Here is a 17,160-nt window from a genome sequence, read left to right as displayed (position 1 = left end):
TGATCCCCATTATGTTGTAGTGGAATGCGTGGCATAAAGGCTCAGCCAGAAACTTCCTACTGATTAATCGGGAGCTTTTAAATCACGAGTTCAATGTATACAATGTGATAGGGGAATGTGCTTTTCTGGAAACAAGCAAGGGAGAGAGCAAGTCCCCCACCCGCCTCACCAAGGCGTGTCTACTTGCACACAACTGTTCCAAATTTGGCACAGACTTCAGTATTTCTACCCTCATTGGCTTAACTTGACTGTGGCACTTTTGTTTTTCTTACTCCTTTCACAGGCAGGACCATTTTCATGATTCCCATCCACTGGAATGTGCCCCCTTCCACCCCCCAATCCTGGGCCTCACATTTGGAAGTTTATTTTTTTGGTCTAAAACTGTATTTACTTAGTCCTAATTTGTTCCATTCTCATTTTTTGGTAAAACAGGCAAATATATTTGCTATTTAATTGGAGGCTTCAACCAGAATAAAGTCAACAGAATTTCTACACTAAGTTGGAAAATTCCATTTAAGTGCAAAGAACCCTTGTGTTTTAATCACCAGCCTTATCACTGGGAGGCATACTATTCTATGGGTGTGTGTTTATTTTAATTTTTCAAGTTCCCTGAAATGCCACATTCAAAGTCAAAGGGGAATATATATCACCACAACTGGATTAAATGGGATGCAAAGATTATACAGGATGATTCAAACATCTTTGGCTTCTCTATGGAATAATCTTTCCTTTCAAAAGCTCACCCAATTTCAGCAAAACAGAGATACCCAGGGCTACCCAAGCCTAGTGAATCAGACTTTCCAGAGATGATCTCCTCATGTCTGATTGAACAAGCTCCCAAGTGATTCTGGCACATATGGAAGAAAACATGGCATAAAACATTTCTGTTTCAGAACGGGTCAGACCCAAGCGCCTGCAATTTAAGGCTAAAGGAGCATGTCACGGTCTAGGTCAGCAGGGCAGTGCCCTGCTCTCAGGGAAAACCCACAACCACTTTGGAGGAAGGGTAGGTAGTTCAGCAGAGGTGCAGGAACCTTCCCTGAAGCTGTAGCCCCCACAGGAAACAACAGTGAGCAGCAACAGCCCTGTCGCCTAGCCAGCCTGCAGGTGCACCTCTGCCAGAGAGGTTCCAATGGATCCCACCTTGCACCAAACCAGGAAGGTCTGAGCACTTCCCTCCACTTTGGTACTTTTAGCATCCTTCCAGTGGAAGATATTCTGACAATTGGACCCAGTAGAGTTTCCCACCCATTTCACCTTCCCTCCCATGTCTGTCGATGTAGCCCCTCATCATTTGTTACTTTTTTTCCTCACCTATTTCGGTAGCCACCACGTGCACCACATACATACTCTCAGCTTCCCGGTCCACCGGAGCCCTAGTGGAGATCTGGCCAGTGACGGGGTCAATTTTAAGCCAACCTCTCCTGTCGTCTCTCAGGGAATAACTTCATAAGGTGAAAAGAGTAAAAGAAAACTCACATTACTCTGTGTGAAGATGTGAAGCTAGTTTAAGATCATTACGCTGTTCTATCAGCCTTATCCCTTGCGTATCACTTAGAGCATATTTAAGGGTTATTTTATATGATTAATGCTTTCCTGGCATATGGTCCCTCTTCAAAAGGAGGATTAATGTATCCTTATAGAGTCCTAATTTTATTTGTTTTATCAAAAAGATATAGTCACAAACTCCAGAGGAAAAGAGTTAAACTTTTCTGGAAATCAAAGGATTCCAATGAAAACAACCTGGAAGCATCTTTTAAAACTGATTGGCCAACCACTCCCTCTAAGAAAATTCAAACCCCCAGGGGAGGAGATAATAGGTAAATGGGTGGGTACTCAGAGGCTGCTGGTGGCCCACTGAATTGCTCATTCTACAAACATCTACTGAGTGCATTAGAACAAGAGTGGAGGGGCGCCTGGGTGGCTCAGTGGGTTAAACCTCTGCCTTCACCTTGGTCATGATCTCAGGATCCTGAGATCGAGTCCCACATTGGGCTCTCTGCTCAGCGGGAAGCCTGCTTCCCCCTCTGCCTCTCTGCCTACTTGTGATTTCTCTCTCTGTCAAATAAATAAATAAAATCTTAAAAAAAAAAAAAAACCAAGAGTGGAAATTACCAGAAAAAGGGTGGGGTGGGGGTACTCTTAAGCCAGTGAAGGAGACAGACACAGAAATAGAGAGTGCCAGTAAAATGTGGCAAACACAATGAGAAGGGCCTTGAGGTCTCCCAGAGAACTCTTTCTGAAACAGAAGATGTTAACTAAGGCAAGAAAATGGATGCTTCAAGCAAGAGCAATTGTGTGAACTAGTGCGGAGAGGCCAAGGGCTAGCCTGGTGGTGTGGGGCAGTCAGGCATTCCAGCTGTGTTGGGATAAAAATGGGAAGCAGTGGATGGCAAAGATGAAGCCAGGGAGGTGGAAGGAGCCAGATCATGGGAAGCTATGGGCAGTGATAGAATGCTGTTAAGCAGGAAGGTGATTTAGTCATATTTGTGTTTTCAGTGGAACTCATTGGCAGGCGTATGAGAGATAGATCTGAGAAAAGCCTAGAACCACCAGAAAATCAATCAGGGCAGACTTTTGGAAAGCAAAACAACATAGCCATAAGGCTGTCCATGCCTTCAGACCACAGAATACCACTTCTGGAAACTGTCCCCCAATAAAAACCAATTTAACTGAAGTTAGAAAAGAACAACATTCATACATAGGTTCAAAATATTTTATATAATTTTAAAAAATACTGGAAACAACCTACATGTCCAGAAGTAAGAGAATGATTAAAAAGTCAGTATGTGTTCATTCATCAGATTAATTTTTTCATATTAGTATGCTCTGTACTATTGGGCTATGTGTATGGGTGATGAAGAAATCCTACATATCTGGGATTTCTCTCTGGAGGGTTTTCAGAGGAGTCCTGTGATCTGATCTACTACTTTAAAGCACCACTGGGTGCTGATGGATTATGAGTTTGCATAGCCAAGAGAAAAAGAATGAACTCAGGCCAAAAACTTGGGAGTCAGCCTTAATTCTCAACTGACTTATTACTAGAATCAGAACTATTGATCAATTATTCCTCATTCTTGAAACACTCTTCTCATTTGTCTTCTTACACTTTCCTTCTGTGTCTTTTTCCCTATCTTCCTGATTTGAATCTAATAGTATTTACGGTATACATTTTCCTCGATCCAAGAACTTTTCTTAAATGATTTTGTTGTCCCCACTCATTAACTCAAATTTTTATTCACTTGTCTTTGACTAGTGATTTTTATAGCATTCTCATGAAGAAGGCAGAAGCATTTATTAAAAAATAAATGGTTGTAAATTATAAACATTTTGTGCCCCATCATACTTTGTGACTCTGATGGATATAGTAGTATCTACACTAAACCACACAGCGTAGCCCCTACTGTTCTTTCTCTATTACCTTTGTCTTTATGGGACATAGAGAGTGAAACAGGTGGGAAATTTACTCTTGGACAGACAAAGAAAAAGGTCTTAGAGGTGATTCCAAGTACCTAAATGACAGCTCACCAGGAGGCAATACTTCCCTCAAATGTTTGAGAAATTTAAGGAATTGTCATTCATAAGCACATTCCATGGTTTAAGCTGAAGTATTTGTTATGCCACAGACAGTAGTGCTGAGGTGGTATAACAGAAGCAGAAGATCCAGGCTCAAACCCTATCTAGGTGCTTATTGACTATATAATATTAAAGAGGTTATAGATATTGATTCAGATATGGGAAAATTATCATTGTAGGTCCTATTGCACTGGAAAAAAATGATTGAGAATTGCTAAGAAGGAAATATTTGCACATTTTGCTCGACTACCTCAGCCTGAGCACTAGCCTCTCCAGGGATGGGCTCTGGAATGAGTCTTGTCACCCCAGACCTGTTGTCTGGAGAACCAAGTAAAGTCGACAGTCTACATCCAGAAGATTCCTTTAACCCTATCAGGTGGGCAAATCTGTCCAGTTGGGCTTTTGCTTCATTTTCCCTGTCTAGAAAGAACTTCAGTCCACCTTAGGGGTTGGGTTGCAACTCTCTGCCACACCCTGGTCCCCATGGCTGGTACAGACACAGAGCCTGGCTTTGGGTAGCCCAGTCTTTGGGCCCATCTCCTGAACTCAGCTCTCAGCTGCTGGGATTTGTAGTGAGTGGGCTAGGATGGAAGCTGACATGCTTCCCATTTGCCTGAGCTTGATTTCTCACTGATGCCCCCTGGGTACTGACGACTATTGGAACCAAGGTCAAGTTCACCACATGCCCTGGGATACAGCTTCGGATCACTGCTTTCTCAGGGGAGAGCCCTGGGGTCAGACCAGCTTCTCTATCCCTCCCAGCCCTGCTCCTCCCCACTGGCCATAGTCCCAGCACAGCTAGCCCTGTCCAGCATTGCTCTCCTCTACCTTATATCCAGATTTTCCGGATCCCTGGCAGTCACATTGCCCACTTTAGTGCCTACAGCCACATCTTCACGGACTTTTGCTTGGTATATGCGCTGGGAAAATACGGGTGCTTCATTCACATCTGTCACAATAAGCTTGAACGTGGCAGAGGAGCTGGTGTTGTAATTTACACCATACACCAGAGGCTCAGGATTTTCTGCTTGAAACACAATATCATGAATGGCTGCAGTTTCAAAATCAAGAGGCTGTATAGGGAGGAGAAAAGAAGAGGAAAAATTAATTTGGGGGATGATTAGCACCCTTAAAAGATTCATTCCCAACAGTCCTTTAAAAGCTTCCTAATGGGGCACCTGAGCCAGTTAAGCATCCAACTATTGATTTCAGCTCAGGTGATGATCCCAGGGTTGTGAGATTGAGTCCCATGTTGAGCATGGAGCCTGCTTAAGATTCTCTCTCTCCCTCTCCCTCTGCCCTCCTACTCCCTCTCTATAAATAAATAAATAAACAAACAAATAAATAAATACTTTTTTTTTTTAATAGCACAGCAGTTCTCAGTTTGGTGTCAGCAAAAACCTACTTCTCAAAATGATAACAGAACCATAGTATTAGAACTGCAGGACTTATCAGAGACTTTAAAATGCTATATGCTGATATTGAGGTATGTGCCCTCTATCCCTACACTTTGAAGAGTTTTGATCAGGAAGGGATGTTGTACTTTGTCAAATGCTTTTTCAGCATCTATTGAGAGTATCATATGGTTCTTGTTCTTTCTTTTATTGATGTGTTGTATCACATTGACTGATTTGCGGATGTTGAACCAACCTTGCAGCCCTGGAATAAATCCCACTTGGTCGTGGTGAATAATCTTTTTAATGTACTGTTGAATCCTATTGGCTAGTATTTTGTTGAGTATTTTCGCATCTGTGTTCATCAAGGATATCGGTCTATAGCTCTCTTTTTTGGTGGGATCCTTGTCTGGTTTTGGGATCAAGGTGATGCTGGCCTCATAAAATGAGTTTGGAAGTTTTCCTTCCATTTCTATTTTTTGGAACAGTTTCAGGAGAATAGGAATTAGTTCTTCTTTAAATGTTTGGTAGAATTCCCCCGGGAAGCCGTCTGGCCCTGGGCTTTTGTTTGTTTGGAGATTTTTAATGACTGTTTCTATCTCCTTACTGGTTATGGGTCTGTTCAGGCTTTCTATTTCTTTTCTGGTTCAGTTGCGGTAGTTTATATGTTTCTAGGAATGCATCCATTTCTTCCAGATTGTCAAATTTATTGCCGTAGAGTTGCTCATAGTATGTTCTTATAATAGTTTGTATTTCTTTGGTGTTAGTTGTGATCTCTCCTCTTTCATTCATGATTTTATTTATTTGGGTCCTTTCTCTTTTCTTTTTGATAAGTCGGGCCAGGGGTTTATCAATTTTATTAATTCTTTCAAAGAACCAGCTCCTAGTTTCGTTGATTTGTTCTATTGTTTTTTTTGGTTTCTATTTCATTGATTTCTGCTCTGATCTTTATGATTTCTCTTCTCCTGCTGGGCTTAGGGTTTCTTTCTTGTTCTTTCTCCAGCTCCTTTAGGTGTAGGGTTAGGTTGTGTACCTGAGACCTTTCTTGTTTCTTGAGAAAGGCTTGTACCGCTATATATTTTCCTCTCAGGACTGCCTTTGTTGTGTCCCACAGATTTTGAACCGTTGTATTTTCATTATCATTTGTTTCCATGATTTTTTTCAATTCTTCTTTAATTTCCCGGTTGACCCATTCATTCTTTAGAAGGATACTGTTTAGTCTCCATGTATTTGGGTTCTTTCCAAACTTCCTTTTGTGGTTGAGTTCTAGCTTTAGAGCATTGTGGTCTGAAAATATGCAGGGAATGATCCCAATCTTTTGATACCGGTTGAGTCCTGATTTAGGACCGAGGATGTGATCTATTCTGGAGAATGTTCCATGTGCACTAGAGAAGAATGTGTATTCTGTTGCTTTGGGATGAAATATTCTGAATATATCTGTGATGTCCATCTGGTCCAGTGTGTCATTTAAGGCCTTTATTTCCTTGCTGATCTTTTGCTTGGATGACCTGTCCATTTCAGTGAGGGGAGTGTTAAAGTCCCCTACTATCATTGTATTATTGTTGATGTGTTTCTTTGATTATGAAAAACCCACCACAAATATCATTCTCAATGGAGAAAAACTGAAAGCTTTTCCGCTAAGGTCAGGAACACGGCAGGGATGTCCATTATCACCACTGCTATTCAACATAGTACTAGAGGTCCTAGCCTCAGCAATCAGACAACAAAAGGCAATTAAAGGCATCCAAATCGGCAAAGAAGAAGTCAAATTATCACTCTTCGCAGATGATATGATACTATATGTGGAAAACCCAAAAGACTCCACTCCAAAACTGCTAGAACTTATACAGGAATTCAGTAAAGTGTCAGGATATAAAATCAATGCACAGAAATCAGTTGCATTTCTCTACACCAACAGCAAGACAGAAGAAAGAGATATTAAGGAGTCAATCCCATTTACAATTGCATCCAAAACCATAAGATACCTAGGAATAAACCTAACCAAAGAGACACAGAATCTATACTCAGAAAACTATAAAGTACTCATGAAAGAAATTGAGGAAGACACAAAGAAATGGAAAAATGTTCCATGCTCCTGGATTGGAAGAATAAATATTGTGAAAATGTCTATGCTACCTAAAGCAATCTACACATTTAATGCAATTCCTATCAAAGTACCATCCATCTTTTTCAAAGAAATGGAACAAATAATTCTAAAATTTATATGGAACCAGAAAAGACCTCGAATAGCCAAAGGGATATTGAAAAAGAAAGCCAACGTTGGTGGCATCACAATTCCGGACTTCAAGCTCTATTACAAAGCTGTCATCATCAAGACAGCATGGTACTGGCACAAAAACAGACACATAGATCAATGGAACAGAATAGAGAGCCCAGAAATAGACCCTCAAATCTATGGTCAACTAATCTTCGACAAAGCAGGAAAGAATGTCCAATGGAAAAAAAGACAGCCTTTTCAATAAATGGTGCTGGGAAAATTGGACAGCCACATGCAGAAAAATGAAATTGGACCATTTCCTTACACCACACACAAAAATAGACTCAAAATGGATGAAGGACCTCAATGTACGAAAGGAATCCATCAAAATCCTTGAGGAGAACACGGGCAGCAACCTCTTCGACCTCTGCCGCAGCAACATCTTCCTAGGAACAACGCAAAAGGCAAGGGAAGCAAGGGAAAAAATGAACTACTGGGATTTCATCAAGATCAAAAGCTTTTGCACAGCAAAGGAAACAGTTAACAAAACCAAAAGACAACTGACAGAATGGGAGAAGATATTTGCAAACGACATATCAGATAAAGGACTAGTGTCCAGAATCTATAAAGAACTTAGCAAACTCAATACCCAAAGAACAAATAATCCAATCAAGAAATGGGCAGAAGACATGGACAGACATTTCTGCAAAGAAGACATCCAGATGGCGAACAGACACATGAAAAAGTGCTCCATATCACTCGGCATCAGGGAAATACAAATCAAAACCACAATGAGATATCACCTCACACCAGTCAGAATGGCTAAAATCAACAAGTCAGGAAATGACAGATGCTGGCGAGGATGCGGAGAAAGGGGAACCCTTCTACACTGTTGGTGGGAATGCAAGCTGGTGCAGCCACTCTGGAAAACAGCATGGAGGTTCCTCAAAATGTTGAAAATAGAACTGCCCTATGACCCAGCAATTGCACTATTGGGTATTTACCCTAAAGATACAAATGTAGTGATCCAAAGGGACACATGCACCCGAATGTTTATAGCAGCAATGTCCACAATAGCCAAACTATGGAAAGAACCTAGATGTCCATCAACAGATGAATGGATCAAGAAGATGTGGTATATATACACAATGGAATACTATGCAGCCATCAAAAGAAATGAAATCTTGCCATTTGCAACAACATGGATGGAACTAGAGCGTATCATGCTTAGCGAAATAAGTCAAGCAGAGAAAGACAACTATCATATGATCTCCCTGATATGAGGAAGTGGTGATGCAACATGGAGGCTTAAGTGAGTAGAAGAAGAATAAATGAAACAAGATGGGATTGGGAGGGAGACAAACCATAAGTGACTCTTAATCTCACAAAACAAACTGAGGGTTGCCGGGGGGAGGGGGTTTGGGAGAAGGGGGTGGGATTATGGACATTGGGGAGGGTATGTGATTTGGTGAGTGCTGTGAAGTGTGTAAACCTGGTGATTCACAGACCTGTACCCCTGGGGATAAAAATATATGTTTATAAAAAATAAAAAATTAAAAAAAAAATAAAAAAATAAAAAGTAAAAAAAAAAAATAAAATAAAATAAAATGCTATATGCATTACGACTCTCCTAGGAGAAGAAATCAAAGTGGCATCCCTTAAATTTATGTAGTATCTAGGATACTTCATTTATTCAGCAGAAACTTAACTAATTCTCTCAAGAAAATTCTCAGAAGACAACTGGGGAAAGGCTTATATAGAGACATCCACAATGTATAGAGAATGATTATCAAGGGACCTCAGGATCCAAACCCCAAAATAAAGAACTTATATTCCTAAAGGGTAGGAGAGGTTAGCAGAGAAAATTGAAAGATAGAGGATCTGCTCTTGTGACAGACCATGCTGGACAAAGCCAGGAATCAAGAATCAAGAAACCAAGTGAGTGTACTCTGAAGAAGAATTTAACAGGGCTACCCAAGACAGAAGGAGTGGCTTTAAAAAACAGTAAATTCCCAACTCTGGTAGCTTCCAAGAACAGGCTTAAACAACATGTGACAGGCTAGCATAGAAAGAACTTCTGTAGCATTTCAGCAACTGGTTTTATGTGACTTTTAAGTTCTCTCTCAAGGCATTGAGTCCATGACTATGAGGGGGAAAAATTCCTAGCCCAAAGGCCTGCTGAAGAAGAATAGCCCCTAAAGTTGGACCTCTCATCTGGGATTGAAAGTCTGCTGAGAATCTTCTAAGCCCTAGAAACCAAAATCTAAATATTTATATTAGGTGCACATGTGAGTTTTCTCCTAGGGAGAGGATATAGTCACTGTGTCAATGGCACCCAGGACCTCAAAAACAAAGAAACAAAAGGGAAACCCAAAGTACATTATGGATTATGGAAACTACACTATTTGATTCACTCTCCCAGGCCCGTAAGACCCAGGACCTCTTGGTGAGCTGTCAGTCTTTTAACTTTAGTTTATATCAGTTTCTCATTCGTTGATTGGAAATGGTAATATCCACTCACAAAGAGAAAAATTCACAGAGAGTTTGACACCTGATTGCATTAGCTCGGCCTGCCCTTCCCTAACATCTGAAGTTCTCCCCCTCAGGCAGGAGTTGGCTCAGTGCAGTCCTTTCTACATCTGATTCCCACCTCCTACCCAAATGGACAAGCTCTACATCCTCTGTAATCTTTAATTGCTTGGTTTTCTATCTTAGATATTTACTGAGCACAAGTTCTCTGAGACGAGGAATTATGTTACACTCATCTTTGCTTCTCCTCTCTTTCTTGGCACACAGTAAACATTGTGTATTAGTCAAGAGATAGAAAGATCAGAAGAACTCAGTCTTCTTGGGCCCTTAAGGGCTCCAGTGGAAAAGACATTCTGGAGAAAATTCCTATTCTCCAAAAACCCCTCTCCTCCATGTACACACAAACACACACAACATCATAACCCAATATCTAGTTCAATAGAAAGTACGATAGAAAGGTCAATCATATGGAAGAGAAAGAATTATGTATGAAGACTCAAGGCCATTTAAGATAGAAAATAAGAAGCAACTGACAGGATAAAAATTAAGGATATAAAATTTCCTAAACCAGATGAGATGTAAAAAAGAGGTTGCTTCCAGAAATAAGCACCCACTGTCTACAGGCCATGGTTCCATGAGGCTCTTAGGAACACCACCAACTGGTCTGAAAGGTCTCCCTGCTCTTCTCTCAGGGGATGAAGGCAGGGGTACCAAACCAAGAAAGCCTGGTATTTGGAACAAAAAGACAGCAGCCCCTGGAGGAAGCCTGTGTTGTGGACAAAGGATGCCCTCTCTGCTCCTTGCTGATCCAGCCAAGCCCAGGCTCAGGCAGACAGCTCCACTCTCTGTGTGCTCAGGCAGAGGATATGCATCCCATCCTCAAACCAAACAGATCCTCAGTAGTATCCCCGGCTTTCCCATCCCATCATTGCAGTCCCCAGAGGTGGGGGGGGTAAAGAAACAAGACACAATGTCTGCAAAGAGGAAGCAACCTGTGTCATCAGGGACAGAGAACAATATATGTATTTTCTATTATTTCACAGGCTGAGGATGAAACAAGTTTTGGAAATGCTGTCCTCCTCAGTATTTACTGCCACCCAGTGCTCTGGCCGCTAGAACATGTTGGTCTTGGGGCCAAACGGGTATCAGGAGCAGGAAGTCTATGCCTTTGAGTACTGCTTGGCTTATCAAGAATTCCCCAAACTCAACACACACAAAACAGACAAGCATATCAAAAAATGGGCAGAAGATATGAACAGAGACTTCTCCAATCAAGACATACAAATGGCTATCAGACACATGAAAAAATGTTCATCATCACTAGCCATCAGGGAGATTCAAATTAAAACCACATTGAGATATCACCTTATACCAGTTAGAATGGCCAAGATTAACAAGACAGGAAACAACATGTGTTGGAGGGGATGTGGAGAAAGGGGAACCCTCTTACACTGTTGGTGGGAATGCAAGTTGGTGCAGCCTCTTTGGAGAACAGTGTGGAGATTCCTCAAGAAATAAAAAATAGAAATTCCCTATGACCCTGCAATTGCACTCCTGGGTATTTACCCCAAAGATACAGATGTAGTGAAAAGAAGGGCCATCTGTACCCCAATGTTTATAGCAGCAATGGCCACGGTCACCAAACTGTGGAAATAACCAAGATGCCCTTCAACGGACGAATGGATAAGGAAGATGTGGTCCATAGACACTACGGAGTATTATGCCTCCATCAGAAATGACGAATACCCAACTTTTGTAGCAACATGGACAGGACTGGAAGAGATTATGCTGAGTGAAATCAGTCAAGCATAGAGGGTCAATTATTATATGGTTTCACTTATTTGTGGAGTATAACAAATGGCATGGAGGACATGGGGAGTTAGAGAGGAGAAGGGAGTTGGGGGAAGTTGGAGGGGGAGGTGAACCATGAGAGACTATGGACTCTGAAAAACAATCTCAGGGGTTTGAATTGACGGGTGGGTGGGAGGTTGGGGTACCAGGTGGTGGGTATTATAGAGGGCACGGATTGCATGGAACACTGGGTGTGGTGAAAAAATAATGAATACTGTTATGCCGAAAATAAATAAAAAATAAATTAAAAAAAAAAAGGAATTCCCTTGAAGTCCCCTTCTTGAAATTTAGCTTTAATTTCTTTAAATGAAAATGTCACTTCTCTATCATGGCTGGTCTTTTTGAATTCTCAGACCCTGACCTATTTTTTTTTTTTTTGGTTTAGCAATTTTAACAATTTTTTTATTTTAAGGTATTTGTCTTTTGACTCAGATTTTTTTTTAATTTTTTATTTTTTATAAACATATATTTTTATCCCCAGGGGTACAGGTCTGTGAATCACCAGGTTTACACACTTCACAGCACTCACCAAAGCACATACCCTCCCCAATGTCCATAATCCCACCCCCCCCCACCTATTTTTAACTAGCTTAAGAGTCATTTGGAAAAGTAATGCACACCCTTTTTTCTCATCACTGATCATTGGTGACAATGTTACATATCCCCAGTCTCTACTCCTCTCCCTCTGCCTGGGAGGGGGTGTCAGTGTTCTTCCACGTTCTTCCTGCCTCCAGGTTGACTCTAAATCACTGAGTCTGACCTTTCATTGAGTTGTGTGAAGAATTATTGCCCATGCATGTTTTTCAGCATGTTTTTGATGAATATGTCTCATCAGATGGGACCCACAACCATCCCAGGAGGCCATGACAAGTCTCTTGACTTCGCTTTGCAGGCAAATCCCTGTGTTATGAACAATACACAGGTTTTGACAAGGCTTTTCCTTGATTAAGTTCTGCTGATGATCATTTGCTAATTCAGCATCTTTCATTTCTGATTTTTTTTCCCTTGAAGATCTGGCTCAGTGCTTTTCCTGGTGTGAAAGTTAGGCACTGTGATCAATGGCAGTCTGCTCCTTTCTCATTTTTTCTTCCATTCAGTACATGGAAGAACACTGACACCCCCTCCTAACTGGTCTCCCTGTCGGTGGTAGGGACACTTACATGGCTGCTCCCAGACTTACTTTCCTAAAATGCAAATCTGACCTTGTCAGTCTTGTGCCCCATGGCTTTCTCTGCTCCTCATGGCTTTCTCTGCTCCTTAGCATGGAAGCAGCCATGTAAGGGTCAGACTCAGTGATTTAGAGTGAAATAATAGAAAATACATATATTGTTCTCTGTCCCTGGTTCCTGACACTGAGCTCTTAAATCCCTTAGAATTTCCAGGGTGGGAGGAGAAACTTTTGTTCTAATGAAACCATTCTTGATGGGCTCCTGGGTTACTTCAGGCTGGAGGCTGCTCCCCAGAAAGACCAAGCACTTCCGGCCCCCACCCCCACCTCCCAGGAAGGGGAGAGAAAGCTAGAGATGGATGATCAACCCTGTCAATATGATGAAGCCTCCATAAAAATCCCACAAGTTCAGAGAACTTCAGGTTGGTGAACATAGCCCATGTTGTGTGATAATAGGGCACCAAAACTCAAGAGTAGGCAGAAGCTCCTTCCCAGAGGACACTTCCAGACCTTGCCCTACAGATCTTTTTTTTTTTTTTTAATTTCTTTTCTGGGGCGCCTGGGTGGCTCAGTGGGTTAAGCCACTGCCTTTGGCTCAGGTCATGATCTCAGTGTCCTGGGATCGAGTCCCGCATCGGGCTCTCTGCTCAGCGGGGAGCCTGCTTCTCTCTCTCTCTCTCTCTCTCTCTCTCTCTGACTGCCTCTCTGCCTACCTGTGATCTCCCTCTGTCAAATAAATAAATAAATAAAATCTTTTATAAAATAAATAAATAAATAAATGAAAATGAATTTCTTTTCTGCATAACAGTATTCATTTTTTTTGCACAACACCCAGTACTCCATGCAATCCGTGCCCTCTCCAATACCCACCACCTGGTTCTCCCAACTTCCCATCCCCCGCCCTACAGATCTTTTAAACTAGCTGTCCCCCATGACCTTTATCATTTCCACAATACAATAAACTGATCAATGTCAATGTTTCTCTGAGTTCTGTGAGCTGCTTCAGCAAGTGGTGGGACCCAAGGAGGGAGTCATAGAGCCGACTTATAGCCAGTGGCTCCAAAGTACAGGGGACAACCTGAGATTTGCAATTGGCTTCTAAAGAAAAGGCAGTCTCATGGGACTGAGCCTTCAACCTGAGGAGTCTACCTTGTCTCCAGGTGTGTAATGCAAGAATAGAGTTAAATCACAGGACTCTAGGCTGGTGTCAAAGAACTGCTTGGTGTGGAAAGCGCACACATGTAGTGTCAGAAGTGAGGTGCGGTGGCTGTAGGAGAGTAAAGGAGAAAAACAGGAGGGCTTCTCCTCTTTGTTGAGCACATATTAAAATGACTGATTTGCAGGCCCTCCCCTAAAGAGACAAGTCAGCAGTCCCTGGTCCACACCCTTGGACCCTTGGGTTGGGCAGGTTTGGCCCCCTCAGCAAGAGGGGAGAGCACATCTGCCCACAGGCAGAAACCTGGCTTCCACCCTAGCTTGAATTAATCAGAATTGAAATAGTGCTGGACATTTATTGAGTTTGCTGTTTTCTGGGTGTTGTGCTAAGAGCTGTATATGTATTTTCACATTTAATCCACCAACATCCTTATAAAGGTGCTACCATTGGGGCGCCTGGGTGGCTCAGTGGGTTAAAGCCTCTACCTTTGGCTTGGGTCCTGGAATGGAGCCCTGCTTTGGGATCTCTGCTCAGCAGGGAGTCTGCTTCCCCCTATCTCACTGCCTGCCTTTCTGTCTACTTGTGATCTCTGTCAAATAAATAAATAAAATCTTTAAAATTTAAAAAAAAAAAAAAAAGAAAAAAGATGGTGCTACCATTTTACCTATCTTTACAGATGGGAGAACTGAGGTTTTGAGAGCAGACTGCATATGATCAAGGTCACAGGGCTAGTAGGTGGCAACAACCGGCTTTAACAGAAATCATTTTCCTAGAGGAGTTATGGGCCTGGGGTCAAGTTCCCAGCTCTTCCATGGCTGGGGTACCTGAACCTCACCCATACAGTGGAGCTTAATTCTGCCTTGGCTGGAGTCCGGGTGGGACACTAAGGAGGAGGTCCGCAGACATGCTCCATAAAGTGGAGCTGACTATAGTTGGGCAATATGGCTTCCTTGGCAAATGTTACCTGCAGTTAGCACATTTGTAATTCAGGGGAACAGTTGCTGATAGAAAGGTGACTAAGAAACTTGGTTTCCGGATATGACGCCAAAGGCACAGGCTGTAAAAGGAAAAGGACACCAGCGGCACTACGTCAAACTGAAAAGCTTCCGCAGAGCAAGGGAAATCAGCAGCAGCATGAAAAGGCAACCTGCAGAATGCGAGGAATTATTTTACAGACCATATATCTGATGAGAGGTGATATGCATCATATAAGAAGAAACTCCTGAAATTCAGTGGCATAAAAAAAAATAAACTGATTTTTGCCTAGAAATAACTAGGCAAAGGACTTAAACAGACATTTCTCCAAAGAAGACATACAACTAGCCAACAGGCTTATTAAAAGATGCTCAACATCATGACTCATCAAGGAAATGCAAATCAAAACCATACCTACTAGGAGGGCCATTATCAAATTTAAGAAAAGAAACAAGTGCTGGCGAAGATGTGGAGAAATTGGAACCCTCCTGCACCATTGACAGGAATGTAAAGTGGTGCAGCTGCTGTGGAAAACAGCCTGGGAGTTCCTCAAAAACTGAAAACTAGAACAACTCTATCGTCCCATAATCCACTCCTGGATATCTACCCCAAAGAACTGAAAACAGAATATTTGCACTCCCGTGATCATGCAGCATTATTCCCAATAGCCAAGAGGTGGACACGACCCGAAGGTCAACTGACAAATGAATGGGTAAGGAGGTGTGGTATATACACACAGTAGAAAATTTTACAGCCTTTTTAAAAGAGAAGAAAATCCTGCCATATGCTATAGCACAGAAGAAACTTGAGGACATCAAGCTAAGTGAAATAAGCCAGTCACAGAAGGGCAAATGAGGTTTGATTTCACTTCTTGGAGCTACCTGGAAGAGTCCAGCTTACAAGGAATAAAAAGTAGAAAGGTGATGGATCACCAGGAGCTGGAGGGTAGGACAGGGGAGCTGCCATTCAAGGAACGTGGAGTTTCATTCATGCAAGTAGAAAGAGCTCCAGAGATGTTCTACAACAGTGTGCTTAAAGGGAAGGTACGCAATAAAAGGTAAAAGGATAGATTTTTGTGTTATGTGGTGTTTTAAAACTAGTTTCAAACATTAAAAAATCATTAACACAATGGTTCAAAGCAATGGTGGTCCCCTAGCAGCCAAATGGATAAGGAATTCAAAGCTAAGTCATACACAGTAACCATGTTAGAGAGTCTAACTTATTGAAAAACACTACAAAGAGTATAAACACATGCATCTGTCATAGTGAATACAGACATCCTAAGGGTAGGTAGTTAACACGGGGGGTATCCTAATCAAGAATCCACACTTTAGGTCCAGTTGCTGCTTCCTGTTGAAGAGATCCTAATCAGTGATGCACACTCCAGAGGCAGCCACTGCAGGCCTTGAGCTACAACGGGCTCATGCAGCACTGTAAGGTTTGTTCATGGGCAGAGTGATCTTACAAAGAGAGGACGTGGTGATATTGGTGCTATCCAAGACACGAGTTTGGTTTAAAATATACTATAATCTCTCAGTCATCACCTGAACAGGAGTGTGAGCATCTGGCTAGTCCAGCCGTCTGTACCCTTCAGAGTTCTAGAATTTCAGTTCTGTTCTGTCTCTGTCTGGGATTCCTTTTCTTTGGACAATCAGACAAATCCTCTCACTGGAATACTGTTTTCACAGTGCCCGAAGGACAGAGAGCTAGGACTTTACAGGCCTAAAGCACAAGTTAGGTAACTGATTTTGTGCCTGTTAATAACTGTGTATAGGATAGAATTCAATTATTTATTCAGCCAACAAATATTTATCAAACTACTATATGCCCAGCAGCATTCCAGATACTAGGAATAAAACCACAAAACAATAAGGATGTGACAAGGATTTTGGTCAAAGGCTTGCTCAGTTGTAGCATACCTCCTCATGTCAAGGTTTTGTGGAAGGCAACTCACAACTCGCACCCACCACTAATCATTCGGGGTCACCAACATCTCTCTAAAGGTGCCCATTAGCCACAAGTGGTCAAAATAACTTAAGCTGGCTCACAACAAGACACCACAAGAAAATGTTGACATACGGGAATCTTTCATACTGAGATAGCTGGAAGAAACTGGAGCTGTCTGCCCCTCCTTCTGGGAAAAGATCCAGCATAATGCCTGGACCACCCACTGCCAACTCTGAAAACTTCCCTTTCCTTTATCTGATCCTTCTGCAGTTCTTCTCCACGTAGACAGCCGTGAACAGGTAGGGGGGTCATCCCCGCTCCTTTTACAAATGTCAGACTGACACAG

At 42.1% G+C, this 17,160-nt stretch overlaps 1 protein-coding gene across 3 annotated transcripts in view; it reads right to left on the bottom strand.

Moving 5' to 3' along the window:
* CDH17 (cadherin 17) overlaps positions 1 to 17,160 on the bottom strand; it is a 76,711-nt gene that overhangs the window by 11,161 nt on the left and 48,390 nt on the right. For all 3 annotated transcript variants that reach the window (XM_004768565.3, XM_004768566.3, XM_004768569.3), the window contains exons 13-14: positions 4,405 to 4,649; positions 1,315 to 1,445 (exon numbers count right to left, since the gene is read on the bottom strand). In XM_004768565.3, coding sequence (XP_004768622.1) covers positions 1,315 to 1,445; positions 4,405 to 4,649 — 376 coding nt within the window. The remainder of the gene's footprint in view (positions 1 to 1,314; positions 1,446 to 4,404; positions 4,650 to 17,160) is intronic.

Source organism: Mustela putorius, unplaced genomic scaffold, assembly GCF_011764305.1.
Source record: "Mustela putorius furo isolate JIRA1106 unplaced genomic scaffold, ASM1176430v1.1 tig00000163_pilon_pilon_pilon, whole genome shotgun sequence".
NCBI classification, from domain to species: Eukaryota; Metazoa; Chordata; class Mammalia; order Carnivora; family Mustelidae; genus Mustela; species Mustela putorius.
The sequence above is the reverse complement of the archived record's forward strand: the minus strand, read 5'-3'. Positions and strand labels throughout refer to the sequence as shown.